The sequence below is a fragment of the Myotis lucifugus genome, unplaced genomic scaffold (genome assembly GCF_000147115.1).
Source record: "Myotis lucifugus unplaced genomic scaffold, Myoluc2.0 scaffold_36, whole genome shotgun sequence".
NCBI classification, from domain to species: Eukaryota; Metazoa; Chordata; class Mammalia; order Chiroptera; family Vespertilionidae; genus Myotis; species Myotis lucifugus.
This window is the reverse complement of record NW_005871084.1, coordinates 2959857-2983704: the sequence shown is the minus strand read 5'-3', so window position 1 is coordinate 2983704 and position 23848 is coordinate 2959857. Positions and strand designations below refer to the sequence as shown.

Sequence of the window (23848 nt, the reverse complement as noted above, 5' to 3'; positions counted from 1 at the left end):
CAAAATGAGTAAATATTTATTACTTTTAAGGGCCAGGAGAAACCCTAGAAAATCTTTAGTAAATAGAGTAGAGCCTCTCAAAAAACAATTTAAAACTTTTGCCAGGGGAGAGTAATTCTTTATATTGAAGCCAAGTTAGCAAGGGTGGATAACATAACAGTTTCTCCAAATCCTGTAATACACGTTTGGTAGAAATGTAAGCCAGCGAATTCACAAGAGTGTATTTTAATGCCAGGAGAGACTTATAGCACAACTTTAATATTCAGAGACTCTGAATTTCAAAGTTTAGGTGAGATAAGAGGAAATAAAGTTGCAACAATAGAAGGGAACAAGTATTATACTGAAAAATACAGGAATTGTGACTAAATTGGCTTTAAAATGTGGATGTCTTATAGCCATCTCAAACCTAGCATGTCCCAACTCCTTCCTGAACAGTGTACACCCCCTTAGACCCTGTGCTCTTCCCCATCACCGGGAGAATGGTTTCCAGCCTACACCCGTGTGCCCGATGCAGGACAAAAATTTAGCAGGCAACCCTGAATCCATCCTTCCTTGTCACTCTCCACATGGAATTTATCTTCAGGTCCTGTAGTTAAGCTTTTCCAGGTCTCATCACCTTCAATGTCATAATCTTAACCCAAGCCACCATCTGCTCTTGACTAAACTACTGTTACAGCCTGCTAAGTTGTTTCCTCACTTCCAACCAGCAGACCAATGTATTTTGAAAACATGAATTAATCCAAATCACGACTCCAATTAAAATCCTCTACTGCCCTCCCATTGTACTTAGAAAAATCCAAACTCCTTACCATACCCTAAAGCCCTCATGAACGGATCTCTTCGACCTCGTCCCTACCATTCTCCTCCTCCTGGCTCACCACACTCCAGCCACTTTGGTCCTCTTTCCTTCGGAAAACACGCTATTGTCTGCCTTTCCACTTACTAGTCCCCTGCTGGATTTTCCCTCCAGCCCCACTGTTCCATGGCAGATTCTCCAGCTTCTTTGGGAAACGTCTCTAAATGAGCTATTCCACCTGGTTCTCTATTACATCCACTCTGCTTTGTGGTCTGCATTGCACTAATCACCTGAAACCCCTGTTTCTTAATTTCTGTCTCATCTACTAAACTGTAAGCTTTGCGGGAGCAATGACCTTGTTTTTCTTAGTCACCAGTTTACCCGACGCATACCACAGCGCCTGGCGCATGATGACAGTGTTCAACACGTATTTGTTGAATGAATATACGATAATAAAAACAATTACTGTAGCAGCAATTTCCTGACTGCTTTATATGGGCCAGACATTTTGATCTCACCTTCAAAATAACCAGGTGAGTTAGATATTAATTAGATCTATGTTACAATGAAAATGAAGTTAAGTAATTTTCAGTAAATTAACTTGGTTAAATTATTTAACCTGAGATGATTTCTTTGTTCCACTGTTAAAATAACAGAACCAGGATGCAAATAAGGGTTTTCTTGGGCTTTAAAATCCTCATACTTTTGTTATCCCAGTGACTCCTTTTTCTCTAAGCTTATTGAGGCATAATTGACAAGTAAAAATTGTATATATTTAACGTGTACAACATGATTTAATATACGTACACATTGTCAAATGACTACCACAATCAAGTAAATCAGGCTAATTAACACATCTGCCACCTCACATAGTTCAGTGATTCTTCTTTTGGCTTAAACAACACACAACACACATTTATTTCCTCCAGTTCTGAAGGTTGGGAACTCCACGACCAAGGTCCCTCCAGGCTCAGTGTCTGGTGAAGACCTACTTCCTGGTTCACAGACTACTGTCTTCATGTTGTGATCTCACATGGAGGGAAGGAAAAGGGTCCTCTCTTAAGTCCCTTTTATAAGGACACTAATCCCCCTCATGGGGGCTCCACCTCATGACCTAATCACATCCCAAAGGCCCCACCTCCAATTCCTAGTGCTAATGACCCTCCCATGCTAACCCAGCTTCCCCCACAGAGAGCTTCTCTGACTGGAGGGAGCATGTCAGGCAGTGTGCGATGTCTTGCCATCATGACAGTGCTTCTCAACTTACCATGGCAAATATTCTCTGCTGTTATACAAAGAGAAAAGAGACAAGCACAATGGAAGTTAAATGGCTTGCTCCCTAGAGCAGCGGTTCTCAACCTGTGGGTCGAGACCCCTTTGGCGGTGGAATGACCCTTTCACAGGGGTCGCCTAAGACCATCCTGCATATCAGATATTTACATTACGATTCATAACAGTAGCAACATTACAGTTATGAAGTAGCAACGAAAATAATTTTATGGTTGGGTCACAACATGAGGAACCTTATTTAAAGGGCCAGAAGGTTGAGAACCACTGCCCTAGAGTGACTTAGCAAGGAATGAATGACATTAGTGGAAAGGGCTCATAGGGCCAGAATGTTTTAAAGGTATCCTTCCTTGCCCTAGCTGGTTTGGCTCAGTGGATAGAGCGTCAGCTTTCTGCCTAAAGGGTTCCAGGTTCGATTCCAGTCAAGGGCACGTGCCTGGGTTGCAGGCTCAATCCCCAGTAGGAGACATGCAGGAGGCAGCCAATCAATGATCCTCTCTCATCATTGATATTTCTATCTTCCCTCTCCCTTACTCTCTGAAATCAATAAAAATATATTTAAAAAAATAAAGGTATCCTTCCTTGGTGTGGGAGACAAGTCTAAACGATTTTTAATGTACATTCAAACTCAAAGTTTACACGTCTGTCCTGTACCAACAATTTTACTTGTCTAGTCTTCAACAAGCAAGCAAATACATGTATTTATTATCTATTGCTTCAAAGACTGAGAACTGAAAGGAAAAATGTGATTTGGAAACCGCCTTAGTAAAGAAGAGAAGTCACAATACCTCCCATGTTTTAACCACACATATTTCCTTCCTCCTACAGAGTGTTGTGTGACAGGGAACCATGTTCAACCTGTAACCACCCTCGCACTGCCCACAGTTAGAGGTGCTGAACAAAGGTAAGGAAAGAAGATGGCACAGTGCTGTGGAGGGTGTACCAAGGCATACGAAAGTCCTATTTTATAGGGTTAATGAACCCTGGCCAGTGTTGCTCAGTGGTTAAAATGTTGGCCCTCGAACCAAAAGGTCATGGGTTCGATTCCTGGTTAAAGGCACATACCTGGGTTGCAGGTTCTATCCCAGACCCTGGTCGCAGCATGCTCGGGAGGCAACCAATCAATGTGTCTCTCTCACATCAATGTTTCTCTCTCTTTTTCCCTCCTCCCCTCCTTTCATTCTCTCTGAAAAGCCATGGAAAAAATATCCTCGGGTGAGAATTAACAAAACAAAACAAAAAAAGGGGGGGGGGCAAATACATAGCTTCCTGGCAAACAGGCCTATTTTCAGATAACATCTGCAAAGAAGTCAGAGGTTACTTGATTTCTTGTAAGCCAGGGGGAATCTGACTAGGTATGATGGAACACGAGGATTGTGCTTTCAACATACACCAACATAGAAAAATTAGGGTAATTCTTGAGTTGAATAATGGATTCATCTTTGGTGTCTTTAAGTTATTCTCTCACACAAAGAACTTAAATATAGATGTAATTTATAAACAGCTTTCTCAGGAACAGATCTATTGTATCCACTACAGTGCATCCATCTATTTTCAGAGGCCATGAACCAAAAAATTTTTCCATCAGTTTTCATCTAAAACTCTTCCTCAAAGTTATTCTGAAAATTTCTAAGCTATCATTGAAGAGTGCCCCAGTGTGCAGAATAAATGCCATTCCCCTTCCTCTCACAATCTGCCCCCATCACACAAAGTATGTCCATGTATGTCCTTCTTCTAAGTCAATTCACATGTGCACCTACTGTGGCTAACCCTAGGCTCATCGAATCCCTTATCCTCCTGCGTTGCCCAGTGACCCGAACACCCTGGTGCGGAGACACACTCTTTCTGACCTCATTCACTGCTCCCTTTCTATCTCTTTGCTTCTTCCTTACCCTTATTCCATCCATTCCACCTTTGCCTCCTTTCACTTCTTGTTATTTTTACTTCAAAAATTTCTGCCACTCATGAAACAAGAAAAGTCCTTTAGAAATATGATCTAGTATTTGAGTACTTTTTAATTTGGCAAGAAGAAAAAAATGTAAGTCCATGGGTCAAAGAGGCAACTGAGGTAATACTCTATAACTAAGTTTCCCAAACAACTCAGAAATTTCCCAGCGTCATGGGAATGACACCGTTCAGATCAGGGTCAGCAGGCCTGGGTTCTAATCTACCTTTATCAATAACTGTGATTCTAGCCAAATGATAACTTCTGGAAACTTCATGTTCCACACAAATGTTTGCTCACCTTTAAATTTTAAATGTTCAGAACAGTACTCTTCTGTTCCTTCACAATGTGAAGATAAAATGTGAAGTAGAGGTATTTTGGATACTAAAAAATAATATTCAACAATATTTGCTCTTGTTTTAGAGACAAGAAAGTAATAAAAAAAATTAAAATTGATATTAGAAACGTAACAATGAGTGTGATACAAAGGACTAGAGAAAAAAGTGAAGTGCTATGAAATAAAAAAGGGGTGGGGCAAATGGAAAAGAGGTCTCACATGCCACCCAATACGTATGGGGAGTGAAGCACCTTTTATATGATGAACTAGAGGCCCGTACGGGTGCGGTCCCTAGGTCCAGCCAGCGAGGAAGCATGAGCGTCTGGCGTGGAAGGGCAGGTCCCAGCTGATCTCTGGGCCCTGGGCAGCACCTGGGCCCCCATGCGCCCCCTTCCGCCTGAGTCACAGCGCCCGAGTCCCTACACGGAGATGCGGTGAGCGTGGCCAGACGCCACGGGATGGGGCACAGCATGGGCCTCGGAGCCACACAGTGGCACTGCACGGAAGCCAGGCAGGCAGTGCACTCTCTCCTGGCCGGCCTCACAGAGCGGCTCCTATGCGAACCCTGGGGAGCCCGGCCCCTGCGGTCCTGGCTCACCTGGAAGAGGCCGCCACATGGGTGCGGGGTGGACTTCCCACAGGCGCCCTGCACCTGAGCATGGGGGTTTCCCCAGCACGCAGGCCTTGGCATCCCGGGGAAGGGTAGCAGGGGGAGTGAGAGGGAGCTTGGCCACCCCGTATTCTCACTGCACCTCCACCCCATCATCCCTGCCCCCAGGTAGCCGGCAAGAGATCGCAGCGTATTGCCGACGCCCGCCATGTTCCGTGCCGCCCCCTGGTGGTCAGTGCACATCATAGCGAGCGGTCGAACTCCTGGTCTCCTGGTCAAACAACTGCCTGAGGGGACAATTTGTATATTAGGCTTTTATTATATATGATGAAATAAAATGGCAACATCATAAAACTGGAGTTAGGAAGAACCTTAGGATTCACCTAATAAAACCCACATGTAAAATGTTAATTCTCTCTAAATACCCGCCATTGTTCAGCCTCTGCTAAACCAATTCCAGATCAGGGCATTCCTCCCTTGGCAACCATTTCGTGATCTACATAACTCTAACTGATACAGCCTATAAATATGCAGTCAAAATGGTTCAATGGAAACAAAAGAAACAAATAAAAACATCACATCTAAGTTTACCTACATTTACTAAGGATACAGAGACCAATATTGATTGCTTTGGGATCAGAGTTTTTGATTTTTTAATGAAAATTAAAAAAGGTCTAAAAAAACATTATGGACTTTGGTTCAAACAATTTCAACACATTTATTTAAAGCCCCCGTCCCCTTCCAATTCCCCCTGAGATGACCAAGGAAACAAAAAGTAGGGAAACAATTAGTGCTAGAAAATGGGGATGGACACCACCCAAGCATAAAAACTAAGCCATTTCTCTAATAAAGTAGAGGCAAGACCAGATTGAGGGACAAGCTGGCCACCCAGGAGCTGTGGAAAAGCCCAGTTTGAGAGAAAGCAGAAGAGGGTACAACCTCAGTTCTGTGGTATCCTTCAGAAAACAAATCAGGTGTCAGAGCCCACGGACTGCAAGCTCCTTGGTGTGAGTTACCCTCAACTCAGACCTCATGCTAAGTGAGGGACCACTGAAGTTAGCTCCTAATCAAGGGAATTGCTCCAGTCAGAGATGGGGGGACGTTGCCCAGCTCCTTCTGGACTACTCAAATACATAAAAGAAACTTGGTCAGCTTCTCAAAAACAGAGAACTCTACTACAGCCATTGCCTTTGGCTATCTCTGGCTGTCATCCACTAACCACTGGAATGGAATATGGCAAAGCAAGACTGAAAGAAAGTTAACACTTCCTCTGCTTCCTGCATTTAGGTTTGAAAGGCCTGTTCATAGGCTCACAGCATCTTTGACAATCAACTTACTCACTCAAAACAGACCTCTTTATAAAGACAATCAGAGAAAAATCATTGGACTGTCTGTGAAATAAGAACTATGAAAGTTCTCCTATGAAAGTGCATTACTACAAAAAGAGAAAACAAAATATTTCTAGTGTGCCTTTTCATCAAAATTCAAGAAGACACTGAAAAGGAAAAAACTGGAGGTCAGATAAAATTTACTCTCTATATATTTGTTATGAAGAGGCAATGAGAAACACGTCAAGCATCCAATTCAGTGATAACACAAAGGAGGCATTTATAGGAGGCCTATTTTATCATCTGCATTTGGCCTTGTAAAACAGAAGATAACCTGAAAGTCCAAGTTTCCTGACTCATAATCCAGGATCCTTTCCATTTGTAGTAGGTATTTTAGTAACCTCCCAGCATCTGTTACTTCCTTTCTCCTTCCAACAGGCCCACTTTTGTTTGGTGATCCATGCGTAGACTTTGTTTGGTGTGCTTTGTGGAAAGCTGACTCAACCCAACTGGACTCCTGGCTCTAAGCCAGGCAGTTCAGCACATTCCATTTCCCTGGCTAGAGTGACAGGTGTAGGGACAGGCACATGACCAAAATTAATTAACTATAAGAATCTTAGGATTTTTGCTGGGACAAAGATGAATGCAAGAACAGCTAGTAGATATCTTGTGCATATGCAGAAAGTCAGTCTTAGGGGGAAGTCAACGATAAGAAAAGAAGAGCAAAAATGAAAATGAACCAACTCCTTGAAAACAGGGCTGTCCCTGCCTCCTCTTTTGAAGCCCAATCTGCTTCAAGGCTTCTCAGTCAGAAGAACCAACATACTGCCTTTATTATGTCAATCTGAGCTGAGGTTTCTGGTCAATGTAACTGGTAGCACATGACTACCATGTGCCCTTACTTCTCCAACCCCAAAACTGACAAAGTAAAAAATAAGACCTGAATTATAACTTTACATTCATCCTGTTAACTTAAAAATATTATCACAAACAAGTTTGTTGTGTAATTGCATACAGCAAAACCATGTAAAACAGAGAGCACGGAGTCCTTAGTCCACAGCCCTCCAAATCCTGATTGGCTTCTTTGCTTTAAATGGCAAACTGAGAAAGAAGGTGTGCAGTGCTGCTGCCATCAGAAGACTGAGCCGACTTGGTCCCTTCTGCCCGACACTGCTGTAGTTGACTACTTCTACCTGTAGTTGTGGATGACAGGCACTGTTTCCTATTCCTCACGTCTAACTTTGGAAGTGAGAAACCTCACTCAATATTGATATACTCAGGAAAAAAAATCACATGGTTGAGTCAATCAACATTTCAAAAGCATCGTGTTGGCAAAAATCGTAAATAATGAATATTTGTCATACTTGCTTTATCTCATTAATATACACACATATATATCAAGAAATATGTGTATATTTATTTTTTTGGCTATACTGTTTCAACAGAAATCTTACCCCTAAATACTTTAGCATGCATCTCTTTGGAATAAAGACATTCTTCTATAGAAGTACAATACCATTATCACATTAGATATATCTACTATCTAATATCTAATTGCAGGTTATATTCAAATTATTCCACTTGTCCCAAATGTCTTGAATAGCTGATTTTTTGAACCACAATCCAATCTATGTTTATGTACCGTATTTGCTTTATATATGTCCTTTATATGTGTCAACTTGGGGGGAAAATGAAGCTCCATACATTTACTTTTTCCAAAAGTATTTTTACTGATTTTGAGAGAGAGGAAGAGAAAGGGAGATGGAGAGAGAAACATCGATGTTAGAGTAAAACATCGATCGGCTATCCCCTGTGTGCCTCCCACCAGGGATCGATCGAGCTGAAACCGGTGCATGTGCCCTGACTGGGAGTCTAAACCAGTAACCTTTTGGTGCCTGGGACAACATCCAACCAACTGAGCAACACTGGCCAGGGCCCAAAATATTTAACACAATTCTTCTGGTCAAGTATGATAGTTCTCTCCACGTTTGTTTCCATGAACTCCTGGAGAACATACCCAAGGGAAAAACCTACCTGGGGGGCTGAGAAGCTGAAGAACTTCAGTGTGTTCCATAGTCTGCAGGAAGTCACTCAGCTCTGTGACTGTACAACCTTTTTCACCCAATAGCTTCAGTAAACATAGGCTTGGGCTTCCTTCAGGCTCCAAGACCTTAAGAGAACATTGCTCCAAGTCCAGACAACTGAAAATAATGAAATTAATTCAAGTTAACAATTTTCTTCAATACTAGAGGCCTGGTGCACGAATTTGTGCATTGGTGGGGTCCCTCGGCCTGGCCGGCAATTGGGGGTGATCAGGGACATCTCATCCAGTCCTGATCAGGGCCGATTGGGGCTGGCTGGCTCGGGGGAGGGACAGAGGGAGGTTGGCTGTGTGAGTGCACTGATCACCAGGGGGCAGCTCCTGCATTGAGCATCTGCCCCCTGGTGGTCAGTGCGCATCACAGTGACCGTCGACTGGTCGTTCGGTCGCTTAGGCTTTTATATCTATCTATCTATATCTATATCTATATCTATCTATATCTAGATAGATATATTAGATAATATGCCTGCTCTATGTTTGGCCCCAGAGGTGTTGTAGAAAATAAATCACAGGGCGTTGAGTGGTGAAAAACTATTTACATTATGAATGCTACTGTTCTTTCTTCATTCTTCTGCCATCACCAGGGATCCCTCTTTATTCCCATGTCCAACTCGGCTTCTATGGCTACTAAATTAGGAGAATGAGAGAAATCTAGAAACTTGATGTGTGAGAAATCTGGCCTTGATTTTGATCAAAATTTTTACTTTTAACTTGGGACTAGGAAGATCAGATACATTTCTCTACTCTTTTTTGTATTTATATAACATATAATGAAAAAATTAACATGAGTATTTATGTGTGTACTCACATGAAAAAAAGTAAGATACAGAACAGTGTATGTCCTGTATGATACTATTTTAATTAGCAAGACTATGTGTTTGTTCTTATATATACAGAGTTAACTTTGAGGAAAAATCTCCAAGAAACCGGTAGCAGTGCTGACTTAGAGAAGGGACCAAGGGAGCAGAGCTCATGGCTGGAGGATTCACTTCTCACTATAAAGCTTTTTGTACTATTGAACTTTACTATGTGCACTCATTTTTTTCAACAATTAAAAAAACAGACAATTGAGAGAAACCAAGATGGCGGCATAGGTAAACACCTGAAATTGCTGCCTCACACAACCACTTCAAAACTACAACTAAAAGACAAAACGGACATCATCCAGAATCACAGGAAGGCTGGCTGAGTGGAAATTCTACAACTAGAAGGAAAGAGAAAAGCACACTGAGACTCAGAGGAGGTGCAGAAGTAAAGTGCAGAGGTACGGAGGCGCACGCGGAAAGGACTGGCAACTGAGGACGCGGTTGTTTTTTTCAATCGGGAGGGAGACACAAGCTCCCGACTGCTCTGAACTCCAGTTCCAGGTGAGTCTCTGGGGACTCAGATTCATACGGGGAGAAACTGGACTGTCTGGCATCGGGTGGAACTCGAGGGTGGCTTTCTCTCAGAGGTGCTTGCAGCAATTACTGATTACCGCGGGACACTGAGACCTGGGGCCTCTTAGGGCAGGGCTGAGGATCAGCCATAGCTGTTTGCTCCGCCCTGTTGATTCCCTGAGACCCCGCCCCACCCAAGCTGTTCGCAGAGGCTTTTGCATATGAATGGCTTGGCCCTTTGCAATCTAAAATTACCTAACAAACTGCAGCTGGGTCAGAGAGACCCAGAACATTCAAAAGAAGGCCCAAGGCCCCACAGCAGCTTGCACTGCTTCACAGCTGGGCCTCATCTGGGCACCTCCAAACCCCAAATAAAGAAGAGGAATCTGCAGATCTCTCCGTAGCTCCTGCTGGGTAGCCTCAGGCAGAGGCTAAATTAGCACCTCCTTAGAGATCCAAGAGCCAGTGTACCCAGTGGTCAGAGTGGGACCATCCAGATTACAACTCCTCAGATCCATAAGGGACACACTCAGGGGGCAGACTCAGTGAGCACCAAAGCCCCACTGAAGCAAGTCTTGCCCCATAAGGGTGTCTCCAGCACAGAAGTTCTCCCACTGTAGACACAGCTGATTCTCATAGCCAATTGGCCTGGAGGTCAATTCCTCCCAGTGATACCAACAACAAGGCTTAACTACAACAGAACTGTGCACTAAGCCCACAAAGGGGTGCACCAAGAGTGTCCACTTCAGGTAATTAGGGAGGCTGAGCCACTGGGCCCTATAGGACACCAAGCACAGAAAGCTACTCTATCAACACAGGGAAGCAGCCAAAATGCGGAGACAAAAAAACAGGTCACAAATGACAGAAATGGAGGAAAGCAAACTACTGGATATAGAGTTTAAAACCACGGTTATAAGGTTTTTCAAGAATTTTCTAGAAACCGCTGATAAATTTAGTGAGACCCTCGATAAATCTGGTGAGACCCTCGAGGATATGAAAAAGGACCAACTAGAAATTAAGAATACACTGACTGAAGTAAAGAATATTATACAGAGATCCAATAGCAGACTAGAGGATCGCAAGAATCAAGTCAAAGATTTGAAATACGAAGAAGCAAAAAACACCCAACCAGAAAAGCAAAAAGCAAAGAATCCAAAAATATAAAGAGAGTGTAAGGAGCCTCTGGGACAACTTCAAGCGGACCAACATCTGAATTATGGGGGTGCCAGAAGAAGAGAGAGAGCAAGATATTAAAAACCTATTTGAAGAAATAATGACAGAAAACTTCCCCTACCTGGTGAAAGAAATAGACTTACAAGTCCAGGAAGCGCAGAGAACCCCAAACAAAAGGAATCCAAAGAGGACCACACGAAGACACATCATAATTAAAATGCCAAGAGCAAAAGACAAAGAGAGAATCTTAAATGCAGCAAGAGAAAAAAAGTCAGTTACCTACAAGGGAGTACCCATACGATTGTCAGCTGATTTCTCAATAGAAACTATGCAGGCCAGAAGGGAGTGGCAAGAAATATTCAAAGTGATGAATAGCAAGAACCTACAACCAAGATTACTTTATCCAGCAAAGCTATCATTCAGAAGTGAAGGTCAGATAAAGAGCTTCACAGATAAGAAAAAGCTAAAGGAGTTCATCACCACCAAACCAGTATTATATGAAATGCTGAAAGGTATCCTTTAAGAAGAGGAGGAAGAAGAAGAAAAGGTAAAGATAAAAATTAGGAACAACAAATACATATCTATCAACAAGTGAATCTAAAAATCAAGTGAATAAATAATCTAATGAACAGAATAAACTGGTGAATATAATAGAACCAGGGGCATAGAAAGGGAGTGTGGTCTGACAATTCTCGGGGGGAAAGGGGTGTGGAGGGTACAGGAAGAGACTGGACAAAAATCGTACACCTATGGATGAGGACAGTGGGGGGGGGGGTAAGGGCAGAGGGTGGGGTGGGAACTGGGTGGAGGGGAGCTATGGGGGGAAAAAAGAGGAACAACTGTAATAATCTGAACAATAAAGATTTAATTTTTAAAAAAACAGACAATTAATGCTATTGACATTCAAAGGACTTGTAAGTGCCCGGAAATACCCTAACACAGGGGGCAGGCAAACTATGATCTGTGGGCTAAACCTGTCTAGTCACCTGATTTTGTAAACAGTTTGATTGGAACACAGCTATACTAATTATTTTACGTATTTACAAATGTATATGGCTGTTTTCCTATTCCAACAGAGAGCTGAGTAATTTGTCTGCAAAGCTGAAAATATTTTTAATTTGGCTCTTTATAGAAAAGTTGGTAAATAGTAAGTACTCAATAAAAGCTATTGTTATGCAATAAAAATATGGGAATATCAAAAGAATATGAAGGTCAATTTCTTAATTATGTTTGTTTCTGGAACTGTTTTAACTTTATCTTAAAAATGTTTTTGAGTAGCTACTATTTTGGTAACCTCATTTTGTCCTTCAAGGCCTCCTATCATTATATTAACTAGGTATTCTTTTCTAAGTATCCTAGTTAAATTTATATATTCAATAAATGTGAATCTCCGCAATATAGATGATCCATTCCCAAATTCTGCACTGCAGACTAGTGGCAGCACAATAAATCCATGGTAAAATGATGAAAATAAGGACAATAAAACTGTCTTTTACTCAAAGGTGGTTTTTCTATATTTTTAAGTGTTAAAGTGTCCTTTCATTTATGAAATAATTGTGACAATAGTAGCATAAACAAAAGCTGATGATGCTATTTAGCCCTTTATTTTGTAAAAATTTATTTTACTAGTTCTTGTAATGGCCAGGTTAAGGAACCAGTATTAGAGACAATGTAAGGATTACCAATTTTTTGAGAACATGAGGTTTATAAAAACAAAGACGCTGTGTGCTAAATATGACTCAGAAAGGTTATCAGAATCTGATACATGAAATTAAGAAGCCATCTCATCAAATGCAACCAAGTGATGCTTTAATTAATGTTTATACTTATATAGAGAAAATGAAAAACAAATTGTCTTTTTCCCCACAAAATAAATAAAGATCAAATTGAAGTCGACAATTATTTATCTTCCAAAACAAGAGGCACAGGAGAAAAACAAATTTCTCTATCTCCTTTCCTTTTACTAATTTTCCACACAGGCACTGGCTTCAACTAAGATGTTCCTTATACATACCCGACTTTTCGTTCTTTCCTTTTTTTAGTTGCATTCCTGTAAGACTGTGCTTTGAAGTGGTTTCTACCAGACCTAATTTGGAATTTCTGATTTAATTTAAAAGACTCTTATTGAACAAAATGGACTTTGCTTTTTTTAAAAAAATCTGTATTTATCTTTACTTTTACAAGAATATAATCAAAACATATTCACCCTTTAAGGTACAAAACATGGCACTGCTTTTAGGTTCTTTTGCTTCTCTTCTTGGTACATTTACTCTTTGGAATCTTTATTCCTTAAGTCAAAAACTACTTATTAATCAGCTAAAATGGGCCAGCCTTTTTCCTAGGTATTGAGGATACAGCAGCAAAATTCCCTATCCTCCTGAATTTTTCTATAGGAGGATACACACACACACACACACACACACACACACACACACACTTACTTCTCTCTCTGTATATCCAGCCACCCAATAGTCATAGGTGCTTTGGAGAAAAGACAAAGCAAAGCAGAGTGACGGGCAATACCAGAGCAGAGAGCAGATGTAGGGGGTAATTTTAAATGACATCATCAGAGAACTCATTGAGAGGGTGACTTTTAAGCAAACATTTGAGGGGTGAAGGAGCAAGTCATGTGGTTCATCTGTGAGACCACCTAAGTTGAGTAAACAGCGGTACAAAAACCCTACTGTGTTCAAGAAGCAAGAGAGCGAGTTTGAATAGAGTAGAGAAAGGGAGGGAGACAATATAGGACAGCAGGTCCAAGAGTTAAGTGGTAGCTCAATGGTGTTTTCACTGAGTTGTAAGCAGAGGAAGGATAAGGACGGATTTAATGTTTAAAAGAATCATTTGTACTGATATATTGAGAACAGACTGGGGTGGGACAAAGCAGGAGGAGGAGAATTTAAGCAGCTACTGGAATAATCCAGGTGAATGACACTGGTGGCTCACCCTAGTAAGTCTAGAAATATAGAAATCTATGAATCCAGAATGATAGTATTTTGGAGGTTGTATTTTGGATCTACACTGTAGGGACAGCAGACAGGATGTGCTGAGAAAATGGATGTGGTGAGTGGAGTCAAGAAAGACACCAGCAACTGGAAGGGTGTAGTTGCCATTTAGTTAGAGGCAAGAAACTCCAAGAGAAAGAGGTGTATGTTAAGCTTTAGACATGTTCCGTTTAAGATGTCTGTCATTCAAGACGTGATGGCAAATAGGCTTTTACACAATGTGAATGGAGAGTTCAGAGCAAAGATATGGATTTAAGATATGAATTGAGAGTAATCAACCTAAACATATGTATGGTCAGATTAAAGGATAACCCTAAGCAGGGGACTAGGTGAAGTGTGGATAGAGACACAAAGCCTGAGCCCTAAGGCGACAGACAGGAGGAAAGCTTTTGTTCCAGCCTTTCACACAAGTTCTCATTCCTTCTACACACTCCCAGAGGGCAGGGTTTCTGCAGCCACAGGAGCACCTCTGTACAGCAGGTGCGCAGAGAATGCCCGGTTTCCTACGTCCATGTTCTATAGCCCCATTCCTAAGCTCCCTCAGTCAAGGATTTTAGGCAGCTCTGTCATCTTTGGGGCTTCCATGTTCTATGCCAGAATTTGTGTAGCTTGGGCAAGACACTCAGAACTTATGCCTATCTACAAGGACAGCAAGGAGTTTCAATATTAGCTCAGTCTGGAATGGAATTAGGGCATTTCCATATGTACATGGTTGTGGGAAACTAAACTACTGTATGCTAGGATTAATTCTCAGTCATCAATAACAATCTGAAAACATTTACAATTATTCCTAATCCCTGATGGACAGTTTTGAAGAGGCTCTTCTGGTTTATTTATTCTCATCTGGTTTGAGGAAGGACATATAGAGTCAGAAACCTGTGAAAGGAAACAGAATAGGCCACCTTCTGAGGTTTTAGGACTGTGACCCAGTGACCCAGAGGAAAGCACTTCACATTTTCCTGGTAACTGTTATCCACTTGGGATTCTCACACTAAAATTCCTAGGTTTGACTCTGGACAAGACTTCCCTTAGGACCCTTTACTGTTATAGGTGCTCTTCTGCCATTAGTTTGAAATGACTTTAAAATAACTTTTTGTCTTAAGAGAGTAAGCATCACCAGTTTACCTTGCCCCACCCCAGCTGCCACTCTCTAGCCCCCAAGTTCCCAGTGCTAACCTTTTGTTGTATCAGCTGAATTCTGATTTCAATAGGTATATGAGCTTAATGTTACCCAATTCACCAATCCTCAGGGTGCCCTGACTCTCCTCACCACAACCAACCTGCTATGAACTAACCTTCAGCATCCTGGAAGACTGGCAAAACTCCAGCTGTCTCTTATCAGACTTTCCACCCTGAAATTCCCAGATTCCACAAACACATGCCCTTTGTTGCTTGTCACCTCTTGCTAGGCAACTGCCCTTCTCTCTCAACTACTTTCACTAGAAATGTGGCCTCAAATTTTCTGTTAGTTCCCCCAAAGAAAGTTAACACCATCCTGTAGCCTTTAACAGAAGCTGACTGAGGTCGTGGGGAGGAAAACTGGACACCTGATGCTAGGTATCCACTACGTATAGACTCCATCAGCCTTCCTTCTTCAGTGGCAGAACCTTACTGTCTTCCCTCTCCTTCATGACCAAGTAGGAGCCCTTTTCAGGAAAGAGTACTAGATAATATCACAAATTAACCAATCACAGACCTAGTGATCTGACCCCCAAAGAAGACAACTTTGTACAGAAATTTAGAAATCTATGAATCTAGAATGATAGTATTTTGGATTTTCTTTGCATAGCCAAAAGCAAAATGTGTTTTTTCCTAGGACAGAAGAAAATTATGCCATCTGCCTGCTCAACTTTGTGAGCTTACCACACTTGCTCATTCCATCCTCTTATCGTTACTCCTCTACATAATCCCAAATCATCACTACTCTGGTTTAACCCAAACTCTGAAACTTGGGTTTTTTGTGAGGATTAAAGTAGAAAATGCACGTAAGCACTTAGTACATTGGTATCTACTAAGTGCTTAATAAATGAAAAAATTTTGTTATTATTATTCACACCCAATATAGCACTTAACATGTTATTTGTGAATGTTCCAGAATGACAGTCCATTAAGTCCTTATGAATAGGAGATAAATATTTGTCATCTTTTTATCTTCTGAAACTTCTAGCAAATAATAGGCACGCAATAAATATAATTTTAAAAAATCCTCACCCGAGGATATGTTTATTGATTTTAGAGATAGAGAAAGAAACATAGATGTAGAGACAAACATCGATCAGATCGTTTGCCTCCCTTACATGTCCCTTTTGGTGTATGGGACAACACTCCAACCAACTGAGCCACCCAGCCAGGGCTAAATATAATTTTGAATGAATATCTCTCATCTTAATTCAAAAGTATTTGTAGAGTGTAAGTTCTATGCATGATACATAGAATCTTAAGTAATCATTGCTGTTCTCAAGTTTATAAAGAAGTACACAAATAATTATAGTAGAAAACAAAGTTTATCATATGAGAAGTTAAAAAAACTGCTAGGGGTTTAAAGGCAGAGCAGAAGCATAAGGATGGCATACAGCAGTGGTTCTGAATGTGGTCTGGGAACCCCTGGTGCAGGTCTTGAGACCCTTTTACATGATGCACAAATCAAAACCATTTTTCAAAGTAACATTAAGATGTTATTTATCGCCCTAGCCGGCTTGGCTCAGTGGATAGAGCATCAGCCTGCGGACTAAAGGATCCCAGGTTCGATTCCGGCCAAGGGCACATGCCTGGGTTGCGGGCTCAATCCCCAGTAGGGGGTGTGCAGGAGACAGCCGATCAATGATTCTCTCATCATTGATGTTTCTATCTCTCTCTCCTTCTCTCTTCCTCTCTGAAATCAATAAAGAAATACATTTTAAAAAAAGATGTTATTTATCTTTTTCATTCACTCTCTTAAGGAGTGTCCACTGGAGTATCTGGTGTTCCATGACCTGCGACAGTGCAACAGACTGAATGCAGAAGCACGCAAAAGCAGCCAGCTCTCTGCAATCTAGCCAAGACATTAAAGAGATTTGCAAAATGTGAAACGACGACACTTTTCTTTTGTTTTGGAAAAGTTTATTTTTCCACAAAAACATGTTATTTCTGTTAACATGTAATGGGTTAGTCCTCTTAAATGAGGTAACACTTTAAAAACGTCTTACTTTTAATGTCTAATATGGCAAATATCAGTGTATACTAGATGTGTGTGATGTACAGAACCCACATGAAACAAACTCTCTGGGGTCCTCAATAATTCTTAAGAGTTTAAAGGAGTCCTGAGACCGAAAGTTCAAGAACCGCTAGCACAGGGGGCCCAAGCCTGGCAACAGGGAAACAGTTTCACGTACAGCTTGGTGCTCACGGTGAAGTCAAGAAGGGAACCTGATGAGCTGGTCTGAAGACGGTGCGTTTAGTCTCAGTCTTTCCCAGCATCCTGCTCTCCCTACATAAAAACCTTCACGATCAACTCCTGCACCCCAAACCCTTCCCTCTCATTCTCTCTTTACCTGCACTTCTTCCTAACCTTGCTCAAGTCTCCAGGTCCGTGTCTTTCTCCATTCTAAGTCCTTGGGAATCATTGCCCTATCAGAATGGTCTCCAGGGGGCCTTCTGCTCTCAAAATCCTCCCAGTCCACGTCCACTTCTCTTTCAGCTCAAGGGAGGGGCGCAGAGAAATAGGGTGTGAACGCCGGCCCGCTCGCTCGCATTCCCAGCACTTTCCCGGGGAAAGCGATCGGAAGGCCAACGAAGTTCTCCCACGCACACCCCCCTCCCCCGCGCTCCGGCCACACCCGCGGCCCCGCACCGTCCCGTGCGGCCACGATCTCTCCAGCACCAGCCCGGCCCGCTCACCCGTGCCTCCCGCCCAAGTCCGGCCCCCGTGACCTCGCCCCTGCGCCCCGGGCCCCTCACCTCAGCCGGAGGCGCCCCCGGCTCCCCGCCAGCTCGGCCAGCCTCCGCCAGCCGCGGCCCTCGGGCGCTCGGTCCAAGCTCCCGCTGAGCCTCCGCAGCAGCGGCTCCGGAAGACGGTTGAGGGTCGCGCTGCCCGGGGCGGGGAGCGGCAGCCCGAGGGCGCGACCAGGGGCAGCTGCGAGGCCGGGGCGACGGGGCCTGCGGCGCTCCCCGCACAGCGCAGGTCCCGCGCCTGCGACGCCGCGACGCCGCAGATCCCGCCGGCCACATCGCGGTGTCGGCCCGGCGCACTTTCCGCTCGCCCCGCGCTCGCCCCGGCGCCGTTTAGGTAGGGGCGGAAGGACGGAACGGGCGGCGCTGCACCGCACACGGAGGAGGAAGCTCCGCTCCCCGCCCCGCCGAGACAGGTTTGCTGGGGGAGCCGGGGACCGACCGCTCCTGCCGGGACGAGGGGGCGGGGCTTGCCGGGGGCGGGGCCGCCCACTGCGCGCCTGCGCAGGACCGCGCACCCCGCTCGCCCTCCGCGTTGCCTAGGCGCCTGCTGAGGCGCGCGCTTCAAACCCCGGGAGGTGGAGTCCTGGCCGAGCAGGAAGGCTCGGGCGGTTGCCGCTGGAGGAGGAAGCGGTGGAGGAACTACGCCCGGGCGGCTCCACTCGGCGAGGAAGCCTGCGGCGTCGGGGCTTCCCGAGACCGTGGGAGGAGGATTGCCACGGAAGGGAGCGCAGGGCTCTGGGTCGCCCGCCCCGGCCGCTTGCACGCAGTGACTTGCGTGTGTCCAGTGACGCCGCCAGCACCCGCATTGGGCAACCTCCGCGGAGGCTTCCTTGTTTTAGGGATTGATGTGTGTGGCATTGTTAAAGGAAGTGGTGCTAGATATCCAGATAATGGAAATAGCTCGAAATCTGTGCCTAGACAACACACACACACACACACACACACACACACACACACACACGGCTAAGTCGCATTTAAAAGCTCTTGGAAATGATTGCTTTTAGCAGAGATCGCCTGGTTTCCTCCCAAGTCAGACTGCCACTCACAATTTTCACAAATCAAAGCAGGCAACCTTAGAGAGATTGCCCTCTCCTGGAGGGGTCCAGCACAGATTACATAAACGCTGACTACACCTAAGCTCTCTCTCCCAATCGAAGCAATATTCAAGGTCGGTGTCCCATTGAAAACATAGGGTCGCTTGGGACAAAAGCAGCACAAGGCTTCCTGGCCCAGTTTACTTTTTCATCACAGGACAGCAGGGTTTTCTGTAGCAATAATTTGTACACCCAATTTCTCAGTATCTGTTGGCGAGGTAGTTGCTTCATGTAGAGTCTCCACCACATTTTAACACAAGCAGTCGCTATACTTTTTCATCACTGTAAGTTCAAAGTTCAGATGCAGTATAATGGCCAATTGTACGACCTTTGGATCCAGAAACATCTGCTTGATTCTAGTTTTAAGACCCTGAATAAGTTACTTAATCCTTTGCCTCATCTGTTAAAATGAGACTGGACATATGGTATATATAGAGTTGTAACCATAATTAAAGAAGTTGCTGTATGTAAAACACTAACCTCTGCTTGGCACAGAGTAGATAATAAACGATAGCTATTATCCTTGCAAATGCAAAAGCTTGTTTCATACTCAGTTTGCCTTGGCCTGGGAAAAGTAATTCAGCGTGTATTAATACTCTGAAAATTGCTATGTTAATTTTGGGAAGAACATAATAAAGAACAATTCAGGCCTTAACCGGGTTGGCTCAGTGGATAGAGCATCAGCCTGTGGACTCAAGGGTCCCAGGTTCGATTCCGGTCAAGGGCATGTACCTTGGTTGCGGGCACATCCCCAGTGGGGAGTGTGCAGGAGGCAGCTGATCGATGTTTCTCTCTCATCGATGTTTCTAACTCTCTATCCCTCTCCCTTTCTCTCTGTAAAAAATCAATAAAAAAAAAATATATATATATATAAAGAACAATTCAGCTTCCTCTTCTATGTACCAATCATTATCTATAGGAATAATAGAGGATATGCAAATTGTCCAGGACACCATCACATAAGGACCAATCAGGATGGGGGGCAGGGCCATGGCGGAGAGCTCTCAACATGCCTGCACCGGGTGGAAGGGCTGGAGAGGAAGGGAGAGCAGATAGGCAGTTAGGGCAATCAGGCCAGGAGGGGAGCGCAAATAGGCAGGGGGATCAGGCCAGGAGGGGAGTACAGATAGGCAGTTAGGGCATTCAGGCCAGGAGGGGAGGGCATCAGGCAGGCAGGCAGGTGAGCAGTTAGGGGCCAGTGGTTTTGGATTGTGAGAGGGATCCCGGATTGGAGAGGGTGCAGGCCAGGCTGAGGGACTCTCCCCGCCTCCCCGCCCCTCCCCCCCCACCCGCCCATGCATGAATTTCATGCACCGGGCCTCTAGTATTTATATAAAGATAGGAGAAAAACAGGCTGACTATCTGGCTTTTAAATGCCCCTTAAAAGTTCATGCATGTCTTTAGATAATATACTTGTAAATCCTCCCTCATTAGTTGAAAGTGACAAATCTTTGGGAATCCAGACAATTGGCAGGAAGCTTGTGGTTTCATTCTATGGAAATCCATTGATGTAACCTTCAAAACACTTACAAAACTGGAAGCTGACTCATAGGTGTTTTTCCTTTATACAATTTGTCTGTAGGTAGCACTCTATTTAAAAACGCCAAAACAACATATCAACTCATATCTGGATAGGTTTTCAACAGCCCAGCTTGGGAGAAAACCTGCAGGTCTTGGGCTTCATCTACAACAGAGGGAAGGAAACAGGAGTCTTGTGACTTGAATGGCATTCTTTACCTCTCACCCTTATTCCATGCTCTGCACCCTTCGTAACCTCTGACTCAGCCTCTGTGTGGAGGCCACTGAGTCACCTCTCAGTATAAGGGTCTCCACATCCCTTACTGCCCCTCTTGCTGGAATCTAAAGGATTAGGGGCATTTTCCCATTGTGATTTCAACTTTGGAAGAGTACCTAAGCTTTGCACTAGTATTTCACACTCTTCCTTCACAACAAATCATGCATGGCAAGGACTACATTTACTTATCTACATTCATTCATTCATTGTGCCAGGCTCTGTGCCAAAATGTTAAATTATGGTTTTAATTTTGTTTTGCTTTTATTAAGGCTTTTCTTTTTCAGAGAAGTTTTAGGTTCACAGCAAAATTGAGGGGAAGGTATAGAGATTTCCATTATACCCTTTACCCTCACATGTACACAGCCTCCTCCATTATCAACATCCCCCGTTAGAGTGGTATGGTGCAATTGTTACAACTAATGAACCTACACGGATACTTCATTATACCCTAAGTCCATATTTACACTAGGGTTCACTTATGGCGCTGTACATTCTCATCTCCTGGCACACATAAACTAACTACTAAACTTCTGTGTCACACCAAAATATACATTATATTTTTTGCTCATCTGACAGAAAAAAAAATAGGTATAATTTTGATGCAATTACACTGGACAGCTGTTGTTGTGTTGGCTGCTGTCATTTTTTCATTTGACAATCTAAAGGAAAAGAGGTTAGTATCCTTGACTAAATACTCAAGTAGCACATTTTTTAAAAATTTCTGCAGCACACCAGTTGAAAATTGTTGATTAAGACAAATGTATAATGACATGTACCCAACATTACAATATTATGCTGAGTATCTTCACTGCCCTAAAAATTCTCAGTGCCCTGTCTAATTCATACCTCCTTCCTCCCAATTCTTTACAACTACTGATCTTTTTACTGTCTCCATGTTTTTGCATTTTTCAGAATGTCATATCTTTGGAATCATACAGCCTTTGCTGATTGGCTTCTCTCGCTTAGTAATATGCATTTAAGTTTCTTCCAGGTCTTTTTATGATTTGACAGCTCATTTCTTTTTAGCACTGAAGAATATTCCATTGTCTGGACGTACCACAATTTATCCATTCACCCACTGAAGGACATCTTGATTACTTCCAAGATTTGGCAATTGTGAATAAAACTGCTATAAATATCTGTGTGCATGTTTTTGTGTGGGCATAAGTTTTCAACTCCTTTGGATAAATACTAAGGAGTGCAATGGCTAGATTGTATGGTAAGAGTATGTTTAGATTAGTAAGAAACTGACAAGCTGTTTTTCAAAGGGGCTGTACCATTTTGCATCCCACCAGCAATGAATGAGAGTCCTGTTGCTCTACAACTAGGCCAGCATTTAGTATTGTCAGTGTTTCAGATTTTGGATAGGATAGTGTTTTGTTTTGTTTTGTTTTAAAGGAAAGTTAAAAATCATGACTCTCAACAAATGTGTCAAAGATTTTATTTAACACAGTAGTGAACAAGAGACCCAGAAGGGTGTTACAACCACTTCAAAGGAGAACCTAAAAACAAAGTAAATATGTAAGCCCAGGAGGATGCTGAAATGAATTAGCTTAATAGATGCAAAACTGGCTTCTTCCACACTGGGAGAGGGATATTAATTGAACCTCTACTGAGAGAATTTCCTACTTATAATTAAGTATTATTTGCATTACTATCAGTTTTCTACACTTTCTATTTCTCAAAGTTTCAAAGTAGCCAGGTCAAAGGCAATGTAAGGCATAAATTAACCCAGATAGATGAGCTAATTAAGATACCCAACTACATTTCAGTCTTGGTCAGTTTTCCTTACAATGCTTACAAATACATGGTGGACTAAATCCACTCTCTGCCTCTGGCAAGGAAAAAGAATGGCAAGTAATCTGTTCGCAGCAGAAAGGAAGGGTGAAAATACTGAGGAGAAAGTATTTCTGTGGAGCAGCAAGAGAAAAATAATTCCTCACATACAAAGGAACTCCTGCGGCCATCAGTGGACAGTTTAGCAATGCTTTCTAAGAGGGAAGACATTCATATGTGCACCACACTCTCTTTCCTATTCAAGAAGACATAGCTGAGCACTAGTGTTATGATAAAATAATATGAGGTATCATGGCAGATGTGGGAATAGTCCTGAACCAGGTCTAATTTATTAACAACAAAGCAAATCATTCGGTAACTCTGATACTTAAGTGATCAGTACTAACAAATCACTGGGGACACATTTCAACAGAAGGGAGGAGCTCAGTTGGGGAGATATTGCTCATGGCCATGAGACACTTTGTGGGGGTTTTCAAACAAACCACATTAATCCACCCAATGGTCTTTTGACTTTGTGACAATAACAACTGCATTGGGCTATAATGCAAATGATGAAGAAAGTCGTTCAATAATACCTAACAACTAAAAATAATAATAATCATACCTAACAACTACCAGCCAGTACTCTCTTTGGATGTCAGAGGGATGCTGGCTACACCAGTGTTCCTCATCTTTGGCGACACATAAAAATCACATGAGGGTATGACAGTTCCTCAAAAAGTTAAACATAGAATGACCATGTGATCCAGCAATCCCATTTAGGGGTATGTACCCAAAAGAATTAAAAGCAGAGACTCAAACAGATCCTTGTATACCAGTATTCAAAGCAGCATTATTCATAAGAGCTAAACGTGGAAATAGCCCAAATGTCCATTAACAGATAAATGGATAAGCAAAAGGTGGTGTATACATACAATGGCATATTATTCAGCCTTAAAAAGGAAGGAAATTCTGGCACGTGCTAAAATATGGATAAACCTAGAAATCATTATGCTAATGAAATAAGCCAGTCACAAAAGGACAAATACTATATGATTCCACTTATGAGTATTACTTAAAAGAAGCAGATTTAAAGAGACAGAAAGTAGAACAGAAATTACCAGGGGCTGGTAGAAGAGAGGAATGGCAGTTAGTGTTTAATGTATATAAAGTTTCTGTTTGGAGCAATAGAAAGGGTCTGGAAATGACCTCTTTCCCCTTAGTAATTAGTTTATGTGTGCCATGAGGAAAAAAGGTTGAAAGTCACTGCTCTAGGGAGAGCCTAGGATCTC

At 42.8% G+C, this 23848-nt stretch overlaps 1 protein-coding gene across 1 annotated transcript in view; it reads right to left on the bottom strand.

Moving 5' to 3' along the window:
• MALT1 (MALT1 paracaspase) overlaps window positions 1-18139 on the bottom strand; it is a gene marked incomplete at its 5' end in the record, with an annotated part of 51960 nt that extends 33821 nt beyond the window's left edge. The window contains 2 exons of the mRNA XM_023752595.1: window positions 8338-8504; window positions 17898-18139. Coding sequence (XP_023608363.1) covers window positions 8338-8504; window positions 17898-18139 — 409 coding nt within the window. The remainder of the gene's footprint in view (window positions 1-8337; window positions 8505-17897) is intronic.
• Window positions 18140-23848: the final 5709 nt, after the last annotated feature.